The sequence below is a fragment of the Lissotriton vulgaris genome, chromosome 6 (assembly GCF_964263255.1).
Source record: "Lissotriton vulgaris chromosome 6, aLisVul1.2, whole genome shotgun sequence".
Classification (NCBI taxonomy): Eukaryota; Metazoa; Chordata; class Amphibia; order Caudata; family Salamandridae; genus Lissotriton; species Lissotriton vulgaris.
In genome coordinates, this window is record NC_141694.1 from 1,902,252,145 (window position 1) to 1,902,279,035 (window position 26,891).

Here is a 26,891-nt window from a genome sequence, read left to right on the forward strand (position 1 = left end):
TCAGAGTCGAAACCCAGCATCTAGTAATCCAAATAGGGGTAAAACGTGGGGGGGGGGGGGGGCATCTTCAAGAAGCCTTGTTTTCTTACAGTGAATCACAACTTTCACAATGTGTGTTCACTCCACTTGTGTCAGTCACTGGTATCCCCCTCTCGAAGTCTGGATCAGCATGTGACCTTCTGTCTTATTTAGAGGTTCCTCTCACTGTGTCCATCAATGTCATTGAGAGAAAATAGACTAAATAGAAGTTATTGTTTAATTGGCTTCGGTTTGCCACTTCCCAAAGTGCTGTGTAGAACCTTGGTATTATTAAATATTTGATAATTAGGGTTAGAGGCTTGCTATGTTTTATCCCCTCTGGGCCACTGGGTACATCTCTTTTAAACACTTACCAACCCATTTAGCTTTCTTTTAATTTTATAAAAGAAAAATTGTATTACTGTGAACCAATTTCTAACCAGGGAATATCAAACAAGGATTATCAATCAACTTTCAGGACTTGAGGATCAGTGTTTGATATGTGAATGAGTAATGCATGTACAAAGATCAGACATTTAAAAAGAAAACTGAAGATGACAGTGCCTGTAATTCACAAGAATAGACTTTTAAACTCTCTGTTGCAGAGTGCAGTTCCAGATGTGAAGGAAGGAAGAGTGTGCACACCTCTGTTCTTCCTCAAGGACATCTCTTCTTTGGTGTAAGACCCCCAGAGCTTCCATTTTCTCCTCCTCTCTGTACATTTCCTGCACACTTTCCTCTGCTCAATGGTCATGTGAGCACAGTTTTCCTGACACTGTCTCTTTTTGTGGGTGTGCAGTGCAGAGCTGTAAAAGATATCTCACAGGGACCACTGGCCACCTTTACAGTGCTGTGTATCTGTCCTCCGCAGGTTGTGCCACAGCGGCCTCTCGCACTCGTGCTGTGGCTATCTTTCATCTGCTATAAGTACCAACCGGTCTCTCATGGAGGTCCACCTGACAGGTAACGGCATCGAAGACGCAGGCGCGATCCTGCTGTGTGAAGGAGTGAAGCACCCAGAATGCCGAATACAGAAACTGGAGTAAGTAGAAAAAGGCTGTAACTTGATTGTAATGATTGTGCGGTGTGCCTACCATTCCGGACTCTCTTCTGAGACTTTTTTACTCAGTAATAATAATAATAATAATAATAATAATTCCTATTTGTAAAGCGTGAACATATCGCCCTTAAGGGTTTCTAGGCGCTCTGGCCGTTGGGGAGATTAAGTGAGCTATTGTTCAGTGTCACACGGTGCTGAGCTGCCACCGGCACCCGGGATCGAACCGTGAGCCCCATGCTCTGGAGTCAGCCACTCTGGCTGCTGCGCCACACCTCTCCTACTAGTAATAAGGCTGAGAAAACCAAGCGCTAGCTGATGACATCCCTGTGATCTGTAAATCAGAGCCAGATTTACAAAGGTTTTTCCATCAGGTTTATCTGACATGAAATCCTATTTGGGGTTTACAAACCAGCGCTAATGGCAATTTGCGTTATTAGCAAAAAGTGACATCATGTAGTGCAATCGGCTGCCTTCCACTTCTCAGGTCTTCTCTTGGATAACACCCATGGTCTTTGACGTAGATTTGTATCTACAAAGACTTTTAGACATGGATTTGCACCACAATCCTGCACCTAAGTGAGGCTAGTAAAACAGGTAGAAGCCTTTATTTCTCCTTGCCTTTTCCACTTTTCATGTGTGCTGTGGGTTGAGAAGAAGGGACCCTCTCCTGCATAATGCTTTGCAGACCTCAATGCAGATACCTTTGTATTACTGCACAAGGGGCCTACAAAGACCAGAACTGCTCCACTGCTTTGTAGATGTGCTGCAGTTCTGCTCTCTGCAGCTCATGCAGTCCAGTAAGTTTGCTTGCTGCCGCGCATTGCGTGAACACTCAGTAAATCTTGTGTCACTGATGGGTATAGACACTCAGTAAGTCACTGTAGACGCACTCGCTCACTTACCTTTGCACTCGTGAATCCATTCATCATTCCACTGACTCATCCTTGCGTTCACCCTCTAACACAACCGCATCAAAACACACACAAACCCAACAACAGGTGCAAAAATAATTAAAGGTGTGCAAATAGAAAAATAAAACATGCTGCCTTCAAAATACATGTGACTTATGTTTGCAATAACAAAACTAAACAAAGTAGTGGATGTCCTTCTTGCAATGGTATTGTTAATAGTGTATAATTGTTTTAAAGTTCAAGCATGGCCACCACATTTACCTCCAACTTGTCGGCCATCTTGGCATGGTAACACTTTGGTACACTACGGAAAACAGCATTGCATAATGGTCTACTTGTTAAGAGGAAATGGCCACGTGGAATGCGGCGCACTGCAGATGAAAGAAGCAGCAAGCACTGCCTAGAGAGCTGTAGTATCCTCGTAAGAAACATTCAAATAAAAAGAGGAGAAGCAAGAAATGAAGGGGGAACTATAAAAAGAGAAAGTTGAAAACGAAAGCACTGACCAACCAGCCCTGATACTGAAGTGCACTCATTTTTGGTTGGGTGTACACATGAGATTAGAAAATGCCATCATTTGCAGGGCAAACGAGCCAATGACATTCAGACTGAACGATTAATGGCCCTCAGACAGGCCAGTGCAGAACAGAGTGGAGCCGAAGTCCCTTCATGCGGTGAGCAGCCAAAATATCGAAACTAAAATATCGCCCGCCAATAATATCGAGATCATAATATCGAAGGGGCAGAAAATAGAAGGTAAGTAATATTGATTGTTTTAATATCGAAGGGGACAGAATATCAAAGATAACTAATATTGTTTTTTTAATATCGATGTAAGTTATATCGAAATTAGTAATATTGATATCAAATATATTGATGTTACTAATATCAATGTTACTAATATTGATGTTACTAATATTGATATTTATATGATTGTTATGTATATTATTTTGTATTTTATATGTATGTGTTATTTATTTTTTCAATGTTATTTTAAGTTAATTTTGTATTTTAGTACCGTAGCGGGTTGTGGGTTTATAGGGGAATAGGGTGGGAAGTAATTTAATCATACTAAATTAATTAATAATTTTCAGGAATTATAAATTAATTGTAATAAATGTTTGTGTGTAAGTTCTGTAGCATGTTGTGGGTTTATAGGGGAATACGGTGGGAAGTAATTTAAATGTAATAAAGTAATAATTTATTTTCATTAATTGGTATTGATAATTATATTATTGGTAATTAATTATTAATTGGTGAATAATTTGTATTAATTGATTATTTGATAATCATGTTAAGTGTATTGTTTTATTACTGGAGTGTGTTGTGCGTTTATAGGAGAATAATGTGTAAAGTAATTGATATGTAATTAAGTAATTATTACATTTATAGTTGGCTATTGATAATTCATTTTTGGGATATTAATAATGAATTGGTAATTATTTAAAAGTATAATTTGTTGGTTATGAAAATTAATGTATTGTTGTTTAATCATTAATTAAATATTACTAAATATTATTTATTGATATTTTATTTTATATATTAATAAGTAATTATTAATTGTCACTTAATGTTTATAATTAATATTAACTGGAATTTATTATTAACTTATTGTTAATTAATTTGTCATTGGTAATTATGCTTTTAATAATTATTTATTGGTATTTGTAAATAGTTTAGATTTATTTAATAATTAATTAATTATTTTTAAGTATTAATTTATTTATAAGTATGTTATTTTTAACTTCTACGCTATCCAACACTTTCCCTACCGTTGCGCTCTCTGGAGTGGGAATAGTAATTTTTACCCCTACGTTATCCACACTGTCCCTGCTGTTGCACTCTCAGGAGTTGGAATAGTAATTTTTACCCCTACGTTATCCTACACTTGAAAAGAGTGTCCTGCACACACGATTTTCTAGAAATCTTGTCCTCAAGTGAGAACTCACAAAAGTTTTGAAACGTTCAATATATTATTACAGAGTCCATTTTCATAGAGTAAGTGTATTTAATGGTGCAGCCTTGATCCGTATATACAAGAAAAGATAGCCAACACGTGTTTCGTCACACCGTGTTGTGGCTGTGACTCTTCAGGGCTGGGAAGGACATAATGTGTGTATGGATTAGAAAACGTGGAAATTTCAATAGTGACTTAAGTGAGCAGAAATGGAACACCTAGAACTGGTGGATACCCTATTTAGTGGAGAGACAACGTAATAAGTGACTGGGAGTACAGAGTCAACATAGGCCCGAATTGTGTTGTGACATGGTGGATTAAACCAAAAGAAGGGAAACATCCTAATCTAGTAGTTTCTAATAAGTAATGTCAAATACAAATATTTATGCGGTAGCTGGATCTGGGAGAGGACTAATAAGCAATTCTTACACATTACTGTATAAAGGCGCGACTGTAGCAAAAGGGCGCTAATACGGTGTGGACATGAGGAACATCAGAAAACATGATCAGTATGTTGTACATGTTTCTAAATAGAGATTTAGAGAAACTATGAATGAATTTATAGTGATGTTCAAGGAGGAATGGTGCGGTACCTAAAAGAAGACAAAGGACAGACTAGATGCATAGTATGTAATTCAGACGTGACAACATGATAATTGGAGATCGTAGTTCCCCGAGAGTTCTAGTTGTAGGAGGCATCTAAGAGAAAACAAAATCATGTTGTCTAGCTGCGCGGTAGGATTCATATTTAAAATAAACTACTAGAATAGGCGTCAGCTATTGGGTTTCATTTAGAGCAGCGTGTAAGGGTACATTGACGTTTACTCTCGGTGATCACGGCAACATAAAAAACGGCACGTTGTGCAAAGCCACGTTTAAGTTGTTCTCATGCTTTAGCTGAAATAACCTTTACTCCAAGTCTTAGCATGAAATAACATTCTCGAGGGCCTAAAATTCACATCGAATTAAAACGTACAAAACTGTAATGCACGGAGTGAAAAGCAAAATGAAAAGGAGCGAAATGAAACGGGTGGGAAAAGCAGAAACAGCAAAACTTTCGCGTTAGGGACAGCGTGACAGGAATAAAAAGGCCACATGTGGGAAAACAGATGTGGGAAAAGGGGAAAGAGGCTCGGGTACGTGAAGCTCCAAGTGTATGAGAGAAGAGGTAATCGGAAGTTAGGGAGAACTGGGTTTACCTGTGGATGGTAGTGTGCCATCTAGTGTTGTAAAGCTCTCGTGAATTCCCCATAGGGGATAGATTGTATCTGGTGAACAGGATGGGAACTAGATGCGTGAGTATGGCATTGCAGGAGGTTTCCTTTCGGTATAGTCTGCTCTGTAGAGTGTTATCCTTAACGTACAGCTCGATGTCAAGGAATGGTATATTGTTTGAGTTCAGGTGAGTGCAGAAGGAGTCTAGTTGTTCTTGCGAACCGGACCACAGGAGGAGACAATCGTCAATATATCCCCCCAGTAAATGATATATTCCGTCCAGGGTGCCCCAGATCCATCCTTTTTCAAGTGCGCCCATGAACAGGTTGGCGAATGAAGGGGGAAATTTTGAGCCCATGGCTACTCCTTTGGTCTGTTTGTACCACTGTTGTTCGTAGATAAAGCAATTATTGTTAAGTATAATGTCCATCATAGAGATAATCATGTTTGTATGGGCCCATAGTGTTGCTGGTCTATTATGTAGTGCTTTGGTAACTGTCTCTAATCCTAAAGTGGGGTTGATCGAGGTGTATAAGGACACCACATCTAGTGTGGCCATGATCATATTGGGTTGCCATTGGATGTCACTTAAGATGCCTACTATGTGTTTGGAGTCTTGAATATGTGATGCTAGATTTTTGACCATTGGCTTCAATGGTCTCTAGTCTCTCTGTTGGTCCTCCAATTTCAGAGATGATGGGTCTCCGAGGTAGGAATGGCGCCTGTTTGTGTACTTTTGATAGTATGTATAAACATAGATAGGTAGGTCTCACTACTTTTAAGTACAGGGTTTCGTCCTCATCTAGTAGACCTTGGGGGTGCCATTCCTGTAGGTTTCTATTGATTAGAATGGAGAGTGGGCCAGTGGGGTTGCCATCAAGAACGGTGTTACAAGTGTTATCCCGCAGTTGTCTCATAATCTCTTGGTTATAGTCAGATTTGTCCATGACAATCGCGTTGCCCCCCATGTGGCCTTTTTATTCCTGTCATGCTGTCCCTAATGCGAAAGTTTTGCTGTTTCTGCTTTTCCCACCCGTTTCATTTCGCTCCTTTTCATTGTGCTTTTCACTCCGTGCATTACAGTTTTGTACGTTTTAATTGGATGTGAATTTTAGGCCCTCGAGAATGTTATGTACCGAGTAAACGTCAATGTACCCTTACACGCTGCTCTAAATGAGACCCAATAGCTGATGCCTATTCTAGTAGTTTATTTTGAATATGAGTCCTACCGCGCAGCTAGTCACTCTAGTGTCAAAAATATACCATTCCTTGACATCGAGCTTTACCTTAAGGATAACACTCTACAGAGCAGACTATACCGAAAAGAAACCTCCTGCAATTCCATACTCACGCATCTAGTTACCATCCTGTTCACCAGATACAATCTATCCCCTATGGGGAATTAACGAGAGCCAGACGAAACTGCAGCGAACAGTCAGAATTCGACAAAGAAATCTCTAACATGAGTCAAAGGTTCCATAGGCGAGGATACAAACCCGATCCCATCAGAAAAGCCACAATGAGAATACACAACTTTGAGAGAAAAACCACTTTGTCTAACAACAAAAAGCCTAAAACTACTAAACAAACATCGAGACTAATAACCGATTACAACGACATCAGCAACTTGATGAGACAAAGTCTAAACAAACATTGGAAGACCCTTCTAAAGGATAACATACTTAAGGAACTTCTACCAACCAAACCTCAAATCACTTTCAGAAAAGGTCGGACACTCGGAAACAGACTGAGCCCAACCCTCCCAGTCAAGAGCTCTACTTCTAACTGGATGACCAGCATATCCTGTGGTTTCCACAAACGTGGCTGCTGTGGAGCATGTAAATGGGCACGCAGTGGTACGAAGGAATTCAAAGATTGGAACAACCGGAGCTACAAAATCAAGAGAAACATAAAAAGCAAAAAAAAATATGTTGTCTACATACTTGAATGCGCCTGTAAAAGACACTACGTGGGCAGCACCATAAGGGCCCTGAAAGAACGCATCATGGAACACATCAGGGCCTTGCTTAACAACGATACGCGATCTCCTGCGGCTTATCACGTCAATACATGCCCCTCACAAGGACCCAACAAGATCCTCACGTTCTTTGGCATTGATGTCACAGACCCTAGCACAAGAGGGGGCAACCGTGAACTGAAGCTGAGGAGACTGGAAGCAACCTGGATTATGCGTTTGCACTCTGTAAAAGAGGGGCTCAACATCGACCATGAGCTGCAACATTTCCTGGGCTCATGAGACCTACCTACTAGCCATTAGGCTTTTCAGCTAAACTATTATCGTACATTTTGTGTGCTGAACACGATGTCTGTAACCTTTGATAATCCCCTTTTGTTTAAACATTATGTTTTCTTTATTTATTGTAAATCGCTATTTCCACAGACCAAGTTTGAAAATTTCACTCAGTTATGACTATACCAATGTCACCATACAGCCGATCATTTAAGACTGTACATGTAACCGATATCTAAATATGTTGTTATTGATAGATGCCTACACCTCCAATTCACCTATCTAACGACTATCCTCTAACTCACCTATCCTGTACATATGCACCTTAAATAATCATTTCTTTGGCACATGCCAATTTTCTTCCTTTTTTCTTTTCCTTTTAAACTATCACCTTCTGAACTTATTTTACTCAAACGGTTTACATTTGTATTTTACACTCCACCATTTCCTTTGTGCATCATCTAGGCCACATTCTCCCCACACTTCCGTTATCGTAGTCCACACGCGCCCTTGTCCCATTTGGGTTACACTCCACCAGACTTCTGTTCCCCTAGAGCCTGCTGGTTCACGCTCTAGTGTTTGTCTACAGGACGCCGGAAGTTTGCCCCGCCTGCCTCCTAAGACACCAATCACAGCCTATCTCTCCTCTTCATATACGCAAATGAGGCAACCCGACATCATCCACAACCCGGATGATGAGCTTCCTGTTTGCACATACCCGTGCATGATACCTCACTCCTACAGGTAAGGGGCTGTTTATTTGCCTTCCTCCACCACTCCAATCTCTCTTTATCAGCCCCTTATTAACGGGACTCCCGCCTCCACCCTCTCCCCAACAGCACACAGATCAGGACGTACCCGCCCTGAAACGTGCATCACACCATCAGAAGTTCCGTTGACGCTGCCAGACAGTGATCCGTTCTTCTCTGGCGGTAAGCCTCCTAGTGACCACGATCGCTTTCTTGCTTAGTATGTTGTTACTGCCCCGGCACCGAGTTTTACTTGACCCAGTTAACTCGTGTTGTTTTATCCCTTTCCGACACAGCGCCGCTTTTCAACACTAGATGCCAGACTACCATCCACAGGTAAACTCCGTTCTCCCTAACTTCGGATACCTCCTCTCTCTTACACTTGGAGCTTCACGTACCCGAGCCTCTTTCTCCTTTTCCCACATCTGTTTTCCCACATGTAGCCTTTTTATTCCTGTCACGCTGTCCCTAACACAAAAGTTTTGCTGTTTCTGCTTTTCCCACCCGTTTCATTTCGCTCCTTTTCATTGTGCTTTTCACTCCGTGCATTACAGTTTTGTACGTTTTAATTCGATGTGAATTTTAGGCCCTCGAGAATGTTATTTCATGCTAAGACTTGGAGCAAAGGTTATTTCAGCTAAAGCATGAGAACAACATAAACGTGGCTTTGCACAACGTGCCGTTTTTTATGTTGCCGTGATCACCGAGAGTAATCGTCAATGTACCCTTACACACTGCTCTAAATGAGACCCAATAGCTGACGCCTATTCTAGTAGTTTATTTTAAATATGAGTCCTACCGCGCATCTAGACAACATGATTTTGTTTTCTCTTAAATGCCTCCTACAACTAGAACCCTTGGGGAACTACGATGTCCAATTATCATGTTGTCACGTCTGAATTGTATACTATTCATCTAGTCTGTCCTTTGTCTTTTTTTAGGTACTGCACCATTCCTCCTTGAACATCACTTTAAATTCATACATGGTTTCTATAAATCTCTATTTAGAAACATGTACACCATACTGATCATGTTTTCTGATGTTCCTCATGTCCACACCGAATTAGCGCCCTTTTGCTACAGCCGCGCCTTTATACAGTAATGTGTAAGAATTGCCTATTAGTCCTCTCCCAGATCCAGCTACCGCATAAATAATTGTATTTGACATTACTTATTAGAAACTGCTAGATTAGGATGTTTCCCTTCTTTTGGTTTAATCCACCATGTCACAACTCAATTCGGGCCTATGTTGACTCTGTACTCCCAGTCACTTATTACGTTGTATTTCCACTAAATAGGGTATCCACCAGTTCTAGGTGTTCCATTTCCGCTCACTTAAGTCACTATTGAAATTTCCACGTTTTCTAATCCATACACACATTATGTCCTTCCCAGCCCTGAAGAGTCACAGCCACAACACGGTGTGACGAAACACATGTCGGCTATCTTTTCTTGTATGTACTGATCAAAACTGCACCATTAAATACACTTACTCTATGAAAATGGACTCTGAAATCATATATTGAACGTTTCAAAACTTTCGTGAATTCTCACTTGAGGAACAGATTTCTAGAAAATCGTGTGCACAGGACACTCTTTGCATTTGTCAGAATTAGACACGTCTTTCTATCTTAGCAGGGGCTGTTTTTTGCTGGGTTTGTTCCCCTGACCTGTCTGCACCGAACATTCAATATCTACGAACACCTACCTTTAGGTACCCGCTGAGCGCCAATTCTTCTTGACCCTCATCTAAACCCTCTCTCTCCCTCTATACCGTTATCCAACACTTGACCTTCTGTTACACTCTCTGGAGTTGGAATAGTACATTTTTACTCCTACGCTATCCAACACTTTCCCTACTGTTGTACTCTCTGGAGTTGGAACAGTATTTTTTACCCCTACGCTATCCAACACTTTCTCTGCTGTTGTACTGTTTTGGGGTGGGAATAGTAATTTTTACCCCTACGCTATCCAACACTTTCTCTACTGTTGCACTCTCTGGAGTGGGAATAGTAATTTTTACCCCTACACTATCCAACATTTTCCATACTGTTGCTTTTTCTGGAGTTGGAATAGTAGTTTTATTCTCTCTGTTATTTAATATTTTTTGCATTTTTTAGCTAATGTCGTATATAAATAATTTTAAAAATATTAAAAGTAATTTAAAAAAAATGTTTTACATAATTATTTAATTTGTATTAGTGTTATCATTTATGTGTATAGATGCATTTGTAATGTATCATATTTTTAAATTAGTTATAAGTTATTAAAATAATTATGAAAACAGATTAATATGTATATATTCTATATCATGTATGTTTAATAAAAAAAATTAAATTATATATATATTACTTATTAATTTTATATATAAAATATTTTAACTATGTTTATTATATTTATAAGTAATTTGTTTATTTTACATAATTTTTTTAATTCAAAAAACGATATTTTTTATAAGGATATTTTTGACATCAATATTTTTTTCTAGATATTTTTGACTTACCATGTTGTAGATAGGATGTCGATATTCTTGACATCGATATTATTGCCCCGATATTTTTGTAGTTTGATTTTTTGACCTTCGATATTTTGTCAGTGATCCCATCCATGCAGCTGTATGATACAGGTTGATATATAGATTATGTCTTTATTATTTAATGTTTTTAATACAAGATTATGGCACACAGTTGAGAAGAGATACTAGCAAGAATTATTACAGTGCAACCGTGTCCTCCTGGGGTTTGTCAGAGGCTGTAACCAACAAGAAAAGCATCCTTACAAATGTAATCTGCCATTCTTTATAGCTGAATACCAGTCTACAGGCTTTAATACAGCAAAGTACCAACCCACCCTTAAATGCCTGTTGATTGTAACATATGCATTCCACAGTCTATGGGGGTCATTAAGATGACGGGCGGACTTAGTCATAAGGGCGGGGGGCCCTAGGGGGGTATTAGGATGAGCCCGCCACAGTGGCGGGCGCATCCTGCATTGTTAACATTGTGGCGGGCGGTGCTCTCAGCACCACCCGCCACAATGCTAACAATGCATGCATGCATTTGCATACACAAAGCCGCAGGCACCGCGCGGTGCCTGCCGCATTGTGTATGCAAATGCTGGGGGGTACCACAGGTACCCCAGGTACCCCCCATGTGCACCCCCCACCTCGCCTTTACTTCGGGGGCCCCCAGGGGGCCCCCGAAGTGAAGACCGCATGTGCTGCCACGGAAGTCATCTGTCTCTGCCCATTGTAATATGGCTGGCGGTGTCTGATAGACGCCACCACCATATTAAACCTTTTCCGCCCCGGTCGCCTTGTGACTGGGGCGGAAAAGCGGCGGATGGTCTTTCCATCCGCAGCGGTCCTCCCCGCCATACTAATATGGCGGGGGGAATTTAGCTTAGGGTGGTGGGCGGATTGCCCCCGCCATCCTGGCAGTGGCTACTGCCAGCCGGGCGGGGGCAATCCGCCCGCCATCCTAATGACCCCCCAATATGTCAAGCTGAGTGTATTTACCATAACTTTTCATCATAAACAGATCAGACCCATGGGCAGCAGAAGTCGTTTTTCCAGTAGTTTACCACCATAACCAGCTGAGGCCTCCTGCACTGAGCATAAGCTTCATGACACGGCACACTCCGGGCGTGCAGCAAGACATTTACTTAGTGTAGAAAACTACAGCTGGTGTAGCAAATACTGCCTCTCCTGACAGGCCGATCAAGGTCTGACAGTACGACTCTTCTATCCCCACGGTTTGTCAGTGGGTCACCAGCACCCAAGTGCTTCCCTCGTATGGTGATCCGTGAGAGTCCACGTAACAAAATACCAATCTGGGGGTTTAATACAGAGCAATATAATTAAGTGCCTATTGTCTTTAACATATGTCTTCCACAGTCAATACTTCTTTGATTGTGAGCTTTCACTATAAACAATCAAGGTTTATCACTGGCTCATCACCATAAGCAACTCAGACCTACTGTGAGGGTTCCTCAGCCTTCACGGCAACCATCAGGTGTACTGTAATAAACTTACAAATGTGTACAAAATACAGTTGTTGAAATAATTCAAAAGCCCTACTAATAGCGGGGAAAAAGGATTACCACAGTGCAGATGGTCTATCACCATGGGGTTGTTAAGGTGAGACCTTGGCACCTAAACCCTGGCCTACGACAGTAATCTGCGAGATTCCATAGGATAACCTGCCTGCCTCCAGGCTGTAGCACAGCCTAATACCAATACACCCGGTAGAGCTGTCTGCTTTATTGCATACTTTCACAATAAGCAAGTAAGGCCTACATGCTTTGACAGACCTTTTCATTATAAACAGATTACACCGAAGGGTTCCTACATTAAAGTTCCTACTGAACTGATGAGGCCGCTAGCCTTTACCAATGGCCTGGCACTATATACACTCTACACCTATAGAAGTGCATATAAGCGGGCAACCATCAAATTACAAATATGTATAAAATTACAGTTGGAAAGACGATACACAGCCCCTCTGAATAGAGACTAAAGAGAATGAACGCAGTGAAATTCTGCTCCCAGGGTTTGTCAGAGTGGGCGGCTAACACCAACACCCTTGCCTACGGTGGTAATCTCTGAGTTTATATATAATGAAATGCCTGGACGATACTCAGTGCCTTATGACACATGTATCATGTATGACAGTAGGATACATGTCACAGAGCTCACTACACCTGGCCAGTTGCAAGGGCGCACCAACGTAGCCAAACGGATGAGAGACAACTGCCTCTAACTCAACTCCGACACAACTGAAGGGCTGGATTTGGGAAGAACACTTTCTTCAGACTCCTTCCTGCACAAACGCAATCTATAGAGGCTGTTTCCGCAATCTATGGATGCTGCAGAAAGCACCACACTTAGAGAGCGGGAACAGCAAAGAAGGAATAGAGATAGTTCTTCTTGCGCCTCTGTCAGGAAGGCGCACAATGTTGATGCATTCCCAGGTTTACCAGCGAACAGGGACTTCGCCAAGATCCATGGGTGGCTGGGTGTGAACACCCACGCGCCGCCCATGGAATGGCCTCCTGGTGCAGAGTAACGCAAGACAGCAACCTGCGCTGCCGTGCAGTGCTGCAGATTATGCAGCCGTGCGTGGCTATGCGAGGAGGCCTGGCATGGGTTGGCAAATATGATTCAAGGATTGTGTGTCCCTTAAGTCACCTTGCGAGACACAACAGCAATGTAATCCAGCCGTTGGAGCTCACAACAGACCTCAGGACTTCTCTACACTCAACTATGTTGGCGTTGAGGGAGAGAGCAGATAGGGAGGCACAGGTCAGGGGCAGTTAGAAGCCGGCATATGCGCAAGTAACAATTGATGGACGGAATGCTGGACAATGCAAACATTCACCCCCAGTCACAAGGAGATGGGTTTAACCCATCATTCTATTGCTCACCACACCCCCCCAGTTTGGACCCCACCATATGCAAATCAGTCTTGATCCTATTCCTTGTGGGAACAGTCCAGCCTGAACTGCCAAGCCAGGTCCTCCCTGGACCGGAAACAAGCATCCTGGGACCGGTTTCAGGGCATCACCCTTCATCAGCCAGGCTAGCTTGAATTCAGTGGTGTAGTGAGCACCGCACCAACATCTGGGCACACCATTCCCACTTAGGGTGACATATACAGAAGAAACAATTGATGTACAAAATACTGGACAATGCAAACATTCACCCCCAGTCACAAGGATCTGAGTTAAATCGTTCATTCTTTTGCTGACCACACCACCCCAGTTTGGACCCAGTCCATGGAGGACCTGGTCTGGCAGTTCGGGTTGGACTGTTCCCATGAGGCACAGGGTCTAGACTGATTTGCATATGGCGGGGTCCAAACTGGAATGGCAGGTGATCAAGTAAATGATGGATTCAGGCCCAGATCTCTATACTGGGGTGGATGTATGACATTGTTCTGCATTCAGTCCATCACTTATTCTTTTCGCAGTTAAGAGATGGCTCAGCACCATGGTGAGGGAAAAAAGCCCCAGTAGAGTCCTGGCGCGGCAGCTGAAAGATTGCACAAAAAACAGCATTATCTCTTGCATGTGTGATAACGGGGAACCAGAAACTCACCATTGTGGAGATGTCAGTAGTTTCCACTAAATACTACTCTGAATTATGCACTTCACTGAGCCTCTGCTACATGAGGATTACAATAATACAGGTTCCCACTTAGAGATCCTTTCTCTGCTGATGAGTTTTCCTAAGCAGTTGGGATGGCCATTTGGGACGGCCCAAGGTTCCGACGGCCTCACAGCTTCATTAAACAAAGTGTTCAGAGAGACCCTCTATCCTCTTCTCCTAGAACTAGATCACGAGGCCATAAGATGCTCGACCTCCATCACTGCGTGAGGCTGTCATTATTACACTATCAATGCCTAACAAAGACACACAACTCACTAGCGTATATTGTCCCTCCTTAACATACGCAGAAAAATACTTGGTTAAGATAATCTCAAACCGATTGACATCAAAGGGCCGGTCTTACCAGATCGAATATGTTTTATCCCTGCTCTGACTACTGCACCTAACACTTGTCTCCCTTCGCATTAATATGCTAGACCCACTGATGCGCCCCAGAGCCAGCGGCTTTGGAGATGTTGAAAGACCTCCTTGGCCTTGCTTGAGTGGACTTCTCTCCATACAGTTATGGGAAGCTGGGGTCGGGCCCTCAGATTCTGCACATCATTGCACAATTATATATATCAGCGGCACCCAGAATTCTTACTAATAAAACACTGCCTGCTCCCGCATCTCTCACTAGAGTTATGAGTGAGGGCTGCCCCCTGTCTCCGATCCTCTTTGCGTTTGCTATGTAGCCCTCGGTTTGTAAATCGAGACATTATTATTATTATTATTATTATGTTTCTTATATAACGCCTGAATCGACCCCCGAAGAGGTATCTCCGCGCTTGCCTTGGGAACCCGTCCTGGCTTTTCCCTGTGAGATAGCCCCTACAGGGTATCCCCAAGGTGAAAGCCAGGCATCCCGCCGCGAGGGGCCGTTGTGGAGATTAAGCAAGCTTAATGCCCAGAGTTGCAGAGTGTGAACCCATGATTAGGTCAGGCACCGAAGCGAGAATTATCGAGTCCATGGACATTTGAGCTTAAGACCCTGCCGCGTCGGGAATTGAACCCTGGTCCCGGGTCTGACCTCTGCTTCAGGGTCTGCCTGCTCTAACCAGTGAGCCACACTTCTCCACATCATGGAGATAGGCGCTATCATTCGCAAACAGATGTTTGATTGTATCAATGTATGCAGATATCATTCTATTTATAAAACACCAAGCTTATAGCTTGACCCCAGTGTTTGGCGCAGTTTACAAATTCGTAGGGTACTTTGGCATTTCACGCAATTGAAGTAAATCCAAGATATGTAAATCCAAGATATGGACGCCATCCACTCGTCAAATCGAAGTTGATTATCTAGTCATATGGAGTAAGGAGTTAGTTCAATGCCTAGGGATACATAGGGATCCACCGGGCCCCATAAGGCTACATAGGGATCCATAGGGATCCATGGGGGCTCATAGGGATCCACAGGGATCCATAGGGGCCAATAGGGATCCACAGGGATCCATAGGGACCGGTAGGGATCCACAGGGATCCATAGGGACTCATAGGGATCTATATGGATCCAAAGGGACCCGTAGGGCCCCATAGGGATCCATAGGGACATACAGGGCTTCACTGGGAAATATAGGGATCCATAGGGACCCATAGGGATACCTAGAGACCTGACCCATAGGGCTCCATTGGGTTCCATAGGGATATAAAGAAATCTATAGGGACCCATAGAGATCCATAGGCACACATAGGGATACATAGGGACACATAGGGATCCATAGGAACCCACAGGGACCCATATGGATGCCTACTGATCCATAGTGACCCATAGGGATCCATAGGGATAAAGAAGTAGTCCTTACTGATAGCTACCGCTGGGTAGCAGCTATACTTTCCACGCAGGCGAACAAATGGATACAGCTACCCCATCATTTGGTGATTATTAAAATGGGGGTTATAGCCCAATTCCTCACCTATTCACAAATATACCGATCCCTGATGATGGCCTTTTATAAAACACTGAGGTTAGAAATTAGCAGATAGATATGGGTGTGGTCAAACACGCTAAGGTAGGATAATATGGCGCCACTTGCTAAAGGCGGGCTGGCGGTCCCAGACCCAGAATATTACTTTCGGCTCAAATATTTTTTACAATTTATCAGCCACTTATGCTGCACATATTTGTTGTGACAGTGCGACAGTGAGTGCGGACACTTACAACCTCCATACCGGTCTTTATAAAAGAAAATGCCCTATGATAAAAATGTCATCGACACAGTCGCAACCATTAACATTGCCAGGTATCGGTTGTGCAATATATCGTGGGCGCTTGCTGCTATACTCCCGAAAATCACCTCTCACGAACAACTCAGCAACATCCATCATTACTGGAAAAATAGTTATAGACTCGCTTATCAAACACAGCATGACTGAAATGATGTCTTTGTAATGGCTGAACAATTTAAAAATAGAGGCGTGCCTAACACACTTGATATATTCATATACCGTAGAGTGCACCGGTCAATGACAGACGACTCATCCAAGTTTCTGCAACAGCCACGAGAATTTACACCTCTTACCAAAGTGTCCCACCTTCCATATTCCAGGGCCCACATAGGCCATGAGCCTTTTGGGAAAAGAACTTGGTGGATTTATAGGATGTCCCTCAGTGTTCATACTGCTGGGATCCTATGGAAACAATGTCAATGTATTATTAGGATAAGCTTATAAGCTTCAAATGTTTGTCGAAGGCTCCGCAGGAGGGCAGCAAAACGGAGTCCTGCTCCTTGCCCGGTCCTTCCTAGTGAAGTGCACAGTAAAAGATGTAATCACTTGATCGCTTAGTGGGATCTACTGGAAGTTAACCCCTCCCACTGCCAACTTACAATTGCGATTCACTGTGGCGGAGGTGCTATCATAGACATTGATGCGATGGGACATATCAGCATAATATCCTGCTCTAGACTTTAGAATCAGGTGTAATGGATGTGCAGTGGTGAAGCCTTACTTACTGGTCTTAGAGTCGATGTTGAGTATTGCATGCGTTCTTCCAAGAATGCCAACAAATGTGACCTCCTCCTGTACTATGCTAATGAGGATGCTCAGACCTCTATTCACAATCACTAGGTTGGACATGAACTGTTTGACCGATGACTGCATCCCGGACCTGTGCGCTGCACTGAGTCAAAGCCAAGAGATGCAGAGACTCTACCTGCGCTGGAACTCCTTCACAGACCTCTCCGTTGGACCTCTAAAGCAACTCTTGGAGAGCTGTGGAAATCTGAAGGATGTGAGGTGAGACGTTTGTAGTTTTTTTCTTCCCCGGGGCCTTGGGAAGGTCAGAGTCAGATTAATAACTGGAGACACAAGTGTAGAAAACCATTTTCACTAGCCCCCATGTGTGACTCCTCAGCATGACTTTTCTCATGTTTGTCAGTAAGCTGCAGGATTGCCTTTATGACCCCTCTCTAGTGACCTCTTCCTGCTCTCTCTCTAGTGTCCTCTTCCCTAGTGACCTCTTCCTGCCCTCTCTCTAGTGCCCTCTTCCTGCCCCCTCTCTAGTGACCTCTTCCTGCCCCCTTTCAAGTGTCCTCTTCCTGCCCCCTTTCAAGTGTCCTCTTCCTGCCCCCTCTCCAGTGACCTCTTCCTGCCCCATCTCTAGGGACCTCTTCCCGCCCCCTCTCTAGTGACGAATGCAAAAACAACAGTTGATGGACAGAATGCAGAAATATGTCATACATTCACCCCAGTACAGAGATCTCGGCCTAAATCCATTGTTTTTTTAGCTCACCATGCCATTCCAGTTTGAACCCAGCCATATGCAAATCAGTCTTGACCCTGTGCCCCATGGGAAAAGTCCAGCCCGAACTGCCGAGCCAGGTCCTCCCTGGACTGGAAACAAGCATCCTAGGACCGGTTTCAGGGCATCATCCTTCATCAGTCAGGCTAGTTTTATTCCAGTTGTGTAGTGTGCACAGGACCCACGTCTGGGCATACCCTTCCCTCTTATGGCAACATATGCAAAAGAAACAATTGATGGACGGAATGCTGGACAATGCAAACATTCAACTACAGTCAAAAGGATCTGGGTCTAATCCATCATTCTTTTGCTCACCACACCACCCCGATTTGGACTCAGCTATATGCAAATTAGTCGTGACACTGTGCCTCATGGGAACAGTCCAGCCCAAACTGCCAAGCCAAGTCCTCCCTGGACCGGAAACCAGTATTCTGGTGCCAGGTTGACAACAGGGACAATGTAGGGGGCAGGACTAGGTTCTAATGACATCTGTTTGCAGCAGGGTACTTCCCCAGAACTCACACTTCTTCACACCTAAGGCGCCTTTGTTCCCTTTCTTGGAGCCATTTACACCCCCTTTCGGGGCACCCAGCAGGCTGAAATGTGAAAGTTGCAGATTTAATCAGGCAGGCTTCCAGAAACTTAAGGCAGGGGAAAAGGTCACTTTCTAAAGTCAAACTTTTTTTAATAGTTACATTATACCTGACTTGGCCATTACGTTGGATTGTATTTAAGTATTAAAATTAGTCCTTTAACCTTATGTATAACTATTACCAATCTGAAGTTAGATTTATTGAATGCAATAAAGTAACCAAGGGTATTGCTAAGGAACAGGTAGCCTTGCTACAGTAAAAAATGGGGTTGGGGCCTTTTTGTCACTGTAAGGACGTGTGTAACATGAATTATTCTGAATGTCCTACTTTTAAATAACATGCACCCTACCTCAGGGCCCTTAAGGCCCACTTTAGGTGACTTATCAATATTTAAAAGGAAGGTTTAGATCTGTTGAAAGGGGTATTTTGACAGGTTGAAATGGCAGTTCAAAACCTGCTCTTCTAGGCCGCTAGGCCTAGAGTCCTGTTTTACAGTTTCACTTTAGTGGTGGCACAATAAGTGCAGAAATCCACTAGTGGTATTTAACGTACAGGCCCTGAGAACACAAAAAACCATATTAGGACCTACAGGTTAATTAAAGTTTGTCAGTTAGGAGTTAACTAATTCAACATGTTTTTAGGGGGTTGGCGCACATTAACTGGGGCCATGTATGCAGGGTCCTAAAACCAGTAACATTAGTCCAAAAACAATGGGGGTGACCATGCATAGGGAGGCATTTTCCTACTGTAAAACTCTCAGTTTTGGTAACCATAGCAGAGCTTTGTGTTCTCTACATTGTTACTACAGCTCCTAGTTTCTGTAACCAAAGCAGGTCTTTCGGTTGTCTTCTTTGTTCCTACAACTACTTGTTCCCGTAGCCCAAGCACTACTTGAGTATTCTGCATCAATACTACAACCTCCAATTTCTATAACCCAAGCAGTGCTTTCAGTTCTGTACATTGTTACTATAAATCCCAGTTTCTGCAACCTACATACAGATCCTTCATTTCCCTACATTCATACTACAACTCCAGTTTTTATAATCCATGCACAAACCCTTCATTTTCCTACATTTTTACAACTCCCAGTTTATATAATCCATGCTCAGACCCTGCATTTCCCTACATTCTGTCACTAACTCTAGTTTCCATATTCCTTGCAGACCCTTCACTTCCCTACATGTTTACCACAACTTCCAGTTTCCATAATCCATAAACAGACCATTTATTTCCCGACATTCTTACTACAACTTCCAGTTTCCATTTTCTGTGCACACCCCCCTCATTTCACTACATTCTTACTACAACTTCCAGATTTATAATCCATGCACAGACCCTTAATTTCCCTACATTCTTACTACAACTTCCAGTTTCCCTAATCCATGCAGAACCTCATGTTCCACAAATATCAACAGAGGGAGGTAGAGTATAGAGATAGGATTCTCACTCCACGGGCACTGATAATTAAACAAGAAGAATCCTACTCGGGGTGTACACCTCAGGAAGTGGGGGACACCCAGTGTTGTGTTTAATACCCCTCACACACCAACAGGCCCCTTGGTGTCATGCTTCATCATCGGGGTCTTCGCACCCCGCTAGAGGGATGCGGCGTGCTACGACCAGCGACTGCGCGGGAGCACTAGAGTGGTTGACTATGTGTGGTGTGTGTTATGTGCTTGTGCTGGGGTATATGGGAGAATGTGAGTGAAGGGTGTGGTGAGGATTAAAAAGACACCTGGCCAGTAGGTTTGTGAGAAAAAATTTATTCGAAAACTCTGGCTGGTGCTATTAAAAAGGTGCAAGGCGAGGTTAGTAGTCTTGATTATGGACTCTACCTCTGGTGTGCGTCAACATGTTTCGGAACTCAGTGTTCCTTCTTCAGGACGGGTGCACAACTTCCCAACCCTACTCACGTGTTTTTTAATAAAAAGTGTTGTTTTCTAAACTTTAGGAAAAAGTGAAAATTATTTACAGTGAGAAACTAGGCTATGGTGTGCCTACAGCGGTTTGTCCGGATCATGCAGTTGCATGTCCTGAAAAAAAGAAAAAAGTTTTTGAGTTTGGTTACCACTCGGGAATGGCTCAAACAAGTGCAGTCACTTGGAGCCCCAAACGGTCAAATAAACCTGTAAAAGAAACACATACACAAAAATACATACAAGACACACTTTCGGTTACTAATAGTTCTGAATTCATACTCATTTAGACTGTCATGTTTTGCCTCACGAGCATGTCCAGAACGCCAGGGTAGGTAGGTGGACTCCTAATCTGTAAAAGGTTTGAAAAGAAGGATTTAGTCCTTTCCTCACTATTCTCAGTATGTTCAGTGGGTTTCGTTGTAAAGGAAGTTTTTTACTCATACTCACAAAGTCCGCCAAAGTAGGCCTCTTTCCTCCCTGCAATACTCCGCTGGTAATGCTTAGCGTGCAGGGTTGTGGTATATATGGGGCCTATGGCGCTCTATGATTCGTTAATTAACGGATGTGATTTTTAAGACCATATATGGGACATCCGCCTCTGTGCCTATCATGATCATTGACCTGTTGGAAGGAGTACCATGTGTCGATCTGAGCATGTAAAATGGGTTAGTGACTCACTTACTTAAAGCGCATGCGCATGTTAGGTTGTCTTGGTGGGTTTAACTGCTATGCGCATGAGTAAAAGGTTGCGTGTGATTGGGTACACTACTCCTCTGTTTACATAGATCTGGCACGGTTCATGATCTGGACACACAGTATGTAACCTGTGAGTATTTTCAAAACCACTTGTACTTGATAAAGTGGTGGGTGAAGGTGTGAGCCTGGCTACCATTATTTTGCGGATTCGGAAGATAAGTTCTGTTGCTTCTCCGTTGTTCTATCCGGACAATTGACCCCAAGGAATGTCATCATTCAGGCCGTCCAGATGGGTGCCCAAACGGAAAACCCAGCGCTGTTCTTTTTGAAGTAGGCCAGTTTCAGAGGGCAAGTGTTCAATTACGGTCCAGTGTAGATCGTTGACACAGTGTTGTTTGTCTAAAAAGTGAGATGCCATTTTTGTAGTTGTTTTTTTGCATCGGATGTTACTTTTGTGTTCTCCAATTCTTACTTTCACTGGTCGGGATGTCATGCCTATGTATTCAAGGCCACAGGGGCAGGTGATCATATAGACAACATTTTTTGTGTTGCAGTTCGAGAATTGTCTTTGCTCCCATGATGTGCCATTTCTGAAGTGTATTTCTTTGCTTTTGCGTGTCAGGTGGCAGCTGTTGCAATCTCCGCAGGGGAAATGTCCTTGTACCCCAATGCTGGTTGGTCTGCCCGTGGGGTTTTGGCGAGGTCTTGTGTGGACCTAAATGTCTTTGATATTTCTGCCTCTACGGTGTGCATACATCGGTTTTTCGAAGTTCAGCTGGCCACAATTCAATATTCTCCAATGTTTATTGATTACTTTCGACACTTCATTAGACAGGGTTGTGTATGTTGTGACACATATTGGTCTTTTCTCTACTTCCTTTGACTTGGGGTTGTCTTCTAGGAGTGCTTCCCTGTGATTATTCTTTGCCCTCTTCAATGCCCTGTTTATTGTTTTTACTGGGTATTGCCTCTGTATCAATTTCTTCTTGAGGTCCTTTGCCTGGTTGTTGAACTGGTTCAGTTCCGTACAGTTCCGTCTGAGGCGTAAGAACTGCCCATAGGGTAGGTTCTCCCTTAGGTGCCTGGGGTGGAAACTATCGTACCTCAGTAAGCAGTTCCTCGAGGTGGGTTTGAAATGAGTTCGACTTTTCAATCTAACTTCCTCGCTGTATATGCTCAGGTCCAGGAATACCATGTTGGTGTTTGATATTGTGCTCGTGAATCTTAGAAATCGATTCTGATTATTCAGCCATGTTACAAACTCCTGGGCACTCTCCATGTCTCCATCCGAGATGATGAAAATATCGTCAATATACCTCTTCCATGTGTTGATCTGGGAGTGGTATGGGTTGTCGATGTTGAGGATTTTTGTATGTTCAAGATGGTACACATACAGGCCAGCCAGACTCGGCGCAAAAGTGCTGCCCATGCTTGTCCCATGGGTTTGTAGGTAAAGCGTTTGGTCATATTGGAAAAAGTTCTCTTGCAAGGCTATGGAGATGCATTCCATGACCAAATTACGTGGGGTTTGGTATTTCCATCTCTCGCTGAAAAGTACTTCTTCAATAATTTGTAATGTTTCGTCATGCGGGAGGCTCGTGTATAAGCTCTCTACATCGAGACTTAGTAGGAACTGTCTAGCCGAATTGTTTGTCTTCGAGGAGTTGTAATACGGCTTTGGTGTCCTTGAGGTAGGTACTGGTGGATTGAATCAGAGGGCGCAAGAAGGCGTCAGCAAACTTAGATAGTGGTTCGAGAATCGACCCTATACCGGAGACGATAGGTCTCCCCGGTGGATTGCTGATGTTCTTGTGAATTTTGGGTATACAGTAAAAGTACGGTATTTTCGGTGATGGTTGTTGTAGGAAGTCTGCCTCTTTCTTACTTAGCCAGTTATGGGTTAGACCTTCCTCTACCATTCCTCCGATCTTTACGCGTAGTCTTTCCGTAGGGTCTTCTTGAAGGATTCTGTAATTGCGCTCGTCAGCTAATAGACGTTTGCATTCCATATCATAGGCCTCAAGGGTTTGTAGGACGATGGCTCCCCCTTTGTCCGCTGGTTTTATTATCAGTTCGTTGTTGCTTGTTAATTCCCTCAGGGCTCGGTGTTCTTCACCGCTGGTGTTCTGAAAAATGCTCCGGCCATTGGGGTTCATCTGATTCACCTCCGTAATGACTGCTTTTTCAAATGTTAATATTTCCACCGGTATCGCTGAGTCTGGTGGGCTGAAAGTTGATTTTAACCTCAAGCCGGTGTCTGTATTGTCCTCCGGTGGTGGTTTGTCCTTGAAAAAGGCTTGGAGCTTCAGTTTCCGAAAGAACTCCTGCAGTTCCATGTTCAGTTTGAATAAGTCTGGTTTGTGGGTAGGTACAAACCCCAAACCCTTGTTTAACACACTCTCATGTGTTGTTGTCAGACTCAACAGTGTTAAGTTGACTATTAGGTTCCTCTCTTGCTTGTCGATGGTTGGTTGGGGAGGGACCCGGTCATGCTCCTGGTTGTTCGTGTGTTGGGCTGTTCCTGGTCCTGCCATGCCACGTTGTTGCCTTTCCGGTTTCTCCCTCGTGTTATCTGGCGTGTGCCTAAAAAAGGCTGTTGTTGACCTCCAAAGGCCTGTTGCTGGCCGTAGAAACCTTCATTATATTCTTGGTTCCACTGTGGGTAGTTCATTGCCATTGGAGTTGGTCCAAACTGGTAGGGGTTGAATTGAGGGTGGCCCATATATTGTGGATACTGGTTTTGAGGTTGGTAACCTCTCCATCCCCTTTGCTTTGGGAATTGTTGTCTGCGTTGTCTCCATCCACCTCGTCTTTGTCTTGATCCTTTGTTGCCGCTTGAGTTAGATCCTGACGAGCTATTATCTGAGACGTCGCTTTCTGCATCACTGTTTGTATTCCTGGAGACATAGTCCGCTTTAGTATACGGGTATGCGGTCTCTGGAGTGAATTTGGCTACATCTTTTGCCAATTTGTTTGTTTTGCTTTGTTTCAAAGTACACTCGAATTCTGTCATCTGCTGGTTCAGTTCTTCCAGTCTGGTTTTTAGTTCATCTGTACTTATGTACGTGTTGAGTTGGACCTCAATCTTATTAATTTCAATTTTTAGTTCATGTGTTATCCTCGCGGCAGTTTTTACTATAAGTACCAACCAGTCTCTCGAGCAGTGCCAGGAAATCAGGGACCATTCTTTTTTAAAAACCATGTCATTCTGAAAAATAAAGGGTTCGTTTTTCACAATTAGTCCTGGTGGAGCCATTTTGTTGCGCAGGTACTCGGTCATAAAAAGGCCATGGAGGGCAGCTTTTATTTGGCTGCGTCTCAAGTTCAACAGTTCGTTCCAGTCGTTAGTGTTAGGACCAGTTTCTTGGTTGCTCAAACCTTCGAAGAGGTTAGAGTCCGATAGGATTTTGTCAATTTCATCCTCAGGAAAGGTAAGACCATGCTCGTCCTCCATTTTTGAGATAGGAGTTGGACCGCTGGCTTCTATTGAATACGGTGTGTGTCTTTTATGTGTGTGTCTCAGTGTAGTCGGAGCAAAAGGACTCCCGCAGCTCTGCGCTGCCTAGAACAACAAATATCAACAGAGGGAGGTAGAGTATAGAGATAGGATTCTCACTCCACGGGCACTGATAATTAAACAAGAAGAATCCTACTCGGGGTGTACACCTCAGGAAGTGGGGGACACCCAGTGTTGTGTTTAATACCCCTCACACACCAACAGGCCCCTTGGTGTCATGCTTCATCATCGGGGTCTTCGCACCCCGCTAGAGGGATGCGGCGTGCTACGACCAGCGACTGCGCGGGAGCACTAGAGTGGTTGACTATGTGTGGTGTGTGTTATGTGCTTGTGCTGGGGTATATGGGAGAATGTGAGTGAAGGGTGTGGTGAGGATTAAAAAGACACCTGGCCAGTAGGTTTGTGAAAAAAAAATTTATTCGAAAACTCTGGCTGGTGCTATTAAAAAGGTGCAAGGCGAGGTTAGTAGTCTTGATTATGGACTCTACCTCTGGTGTGCGTCAACATGTTTCGGAACTCAGTGTTCCTTCTTCAGGACGGGTGCACAACTTCCCAACCCTACTCACGTGTTTTTTAATAAAAAGTGTTGTTTTCTAAACTTTAGAAAAAAGTGAAAATTATTTACAGTGAGAAACTAGGCTATGGTGTGCCTACATGTTCCTACATTCTTACTACAACTAACAGTTGTTATAATCCATGCACAGACCCTTCATTTCAATACATTCTTACTGCAACTTCCAGTTTTTATAATCCATGCACAGACCCTTCATTTTCCTACATTCTTACTACAACTTCCAAGTTCCATAATCCATGCAGAACCTCATGTCCCTACATTATTACTACAACTTCCAGTTTTAATAATCCATGCAAAGACCCTTCATTTCCCTACATTCTTACTACAACTTTCAGATTCCAAAATCCAGGCACACCCTTCATTTCAGTACATTCTTACTACAACTTCCAGTTTTCATAATCCATGCAGAACCTCATGTCCCTACATTCTTACTACAACTTCCAGTTTTCATAATCCATGCAGACCCTCATGTCCCTACATTCTTAATACAACTTCCAGTTTTTTTAATCCATGCCCAGACCTTTCATTTCCCTACATTCTTACTACAACTTCCAGTTTCCATGATCCATGCAGAACCTCATGTCCCTACATTATTACTACAACTTCCAGTTTTTATAATCCATGCAAAGACCCTTCATTTCCCTACATTCTTACTACAACTTTCAGATTCAAAAATCCAGGCAGACCCTTCATTTCACTACATTTTTACTACAACTTCCAGCTTTCATAATCCATGCAGACCCTCATGTCCCTACATTCTTGCTACAACGTCCAGTTTTTTTTAATCCTTGCACAGGCCTTTCATTTCCCTACATTCTTCCTACAACGTCCAGTTTCCGTAATCCATGCAGACCCTCATGACCCTACATTCTTACTACAACTTCCAGTTTTTTTAATCCATGCACAGACCCTGCATTTCCCTACATTCTTACTACAACTTCCAGATTCCATAATCCATAAAGACCCTTCATTTCCATATGTTCTTACTACAACTTCCAGATTCCATAATACATACAGACTCTTCATTTCCATACGTTCTTACTACAACTTCCAGATTCCATAATCCAAGCATAGACCCTTCATTTCCATACATTCTTACTACAACTTCCAGTTTCCAAATCCATGCACAGACCCTTCATTTTCCTACATTCTTACTACAACTTCCAGTTTCCATAATCCATGCACAGACCCTTCCTTTCCATACATTCTTACTACAGCTTCCAGTTTCCAAATCCATGCACAGACCCTTAATTTTCCTACATTCTTACTACAACTTCCAGTTTCCATAATTCATGCACAGACCATTCATTTTCCTACATTCTTACTAAAACTTCCAGTTTCCAAATCCATGCACAGATCCTTCATTTTCCTACATTCTTACGAGAACTTCCAGTTTCCATAATCCATGCACAGACCCTTCCTTTCCATACATTCTTACTACAACTTCCAGTTTCCAAATCCATGCACAGACCCTTCATTTTCCTACATTCTTACTACAACTTCCAGTTTCCATAATCCATGCAGACCCTTTATTTCCATAC

General features: G+C 43.0%; 1 protein-coding gene across 4 annotated transcripts in view; it reads left to right on the forward strand.

Annotated features, from left to right (window-relative positions):
- Positions 1-26,891, forward strand: part of LOC147709852 (NACHT, LRR and PYD domains-containing protein 12-like) — a 410,205-nt gene that overhangs the window by 372,098 nt on the left and 11,216 nt on the right. For all 4 annotated transcript variants that reach the window (XM_086928301.1, XM_086928300.1, XM_086928303.1 and 1 more), the window contains 2 exons: positions 890-1,060; positions 17,379-17,546. In XM_086928301.1, the coding sequence (XP_086784427.1) occupies positions 890-1,060; positions 17,379-17,546 (339 nt within the window). The remainder of the gene's footprint in view (positions 1-889; positions 1,061-17,378; positions 17,547-26,891) is intronic.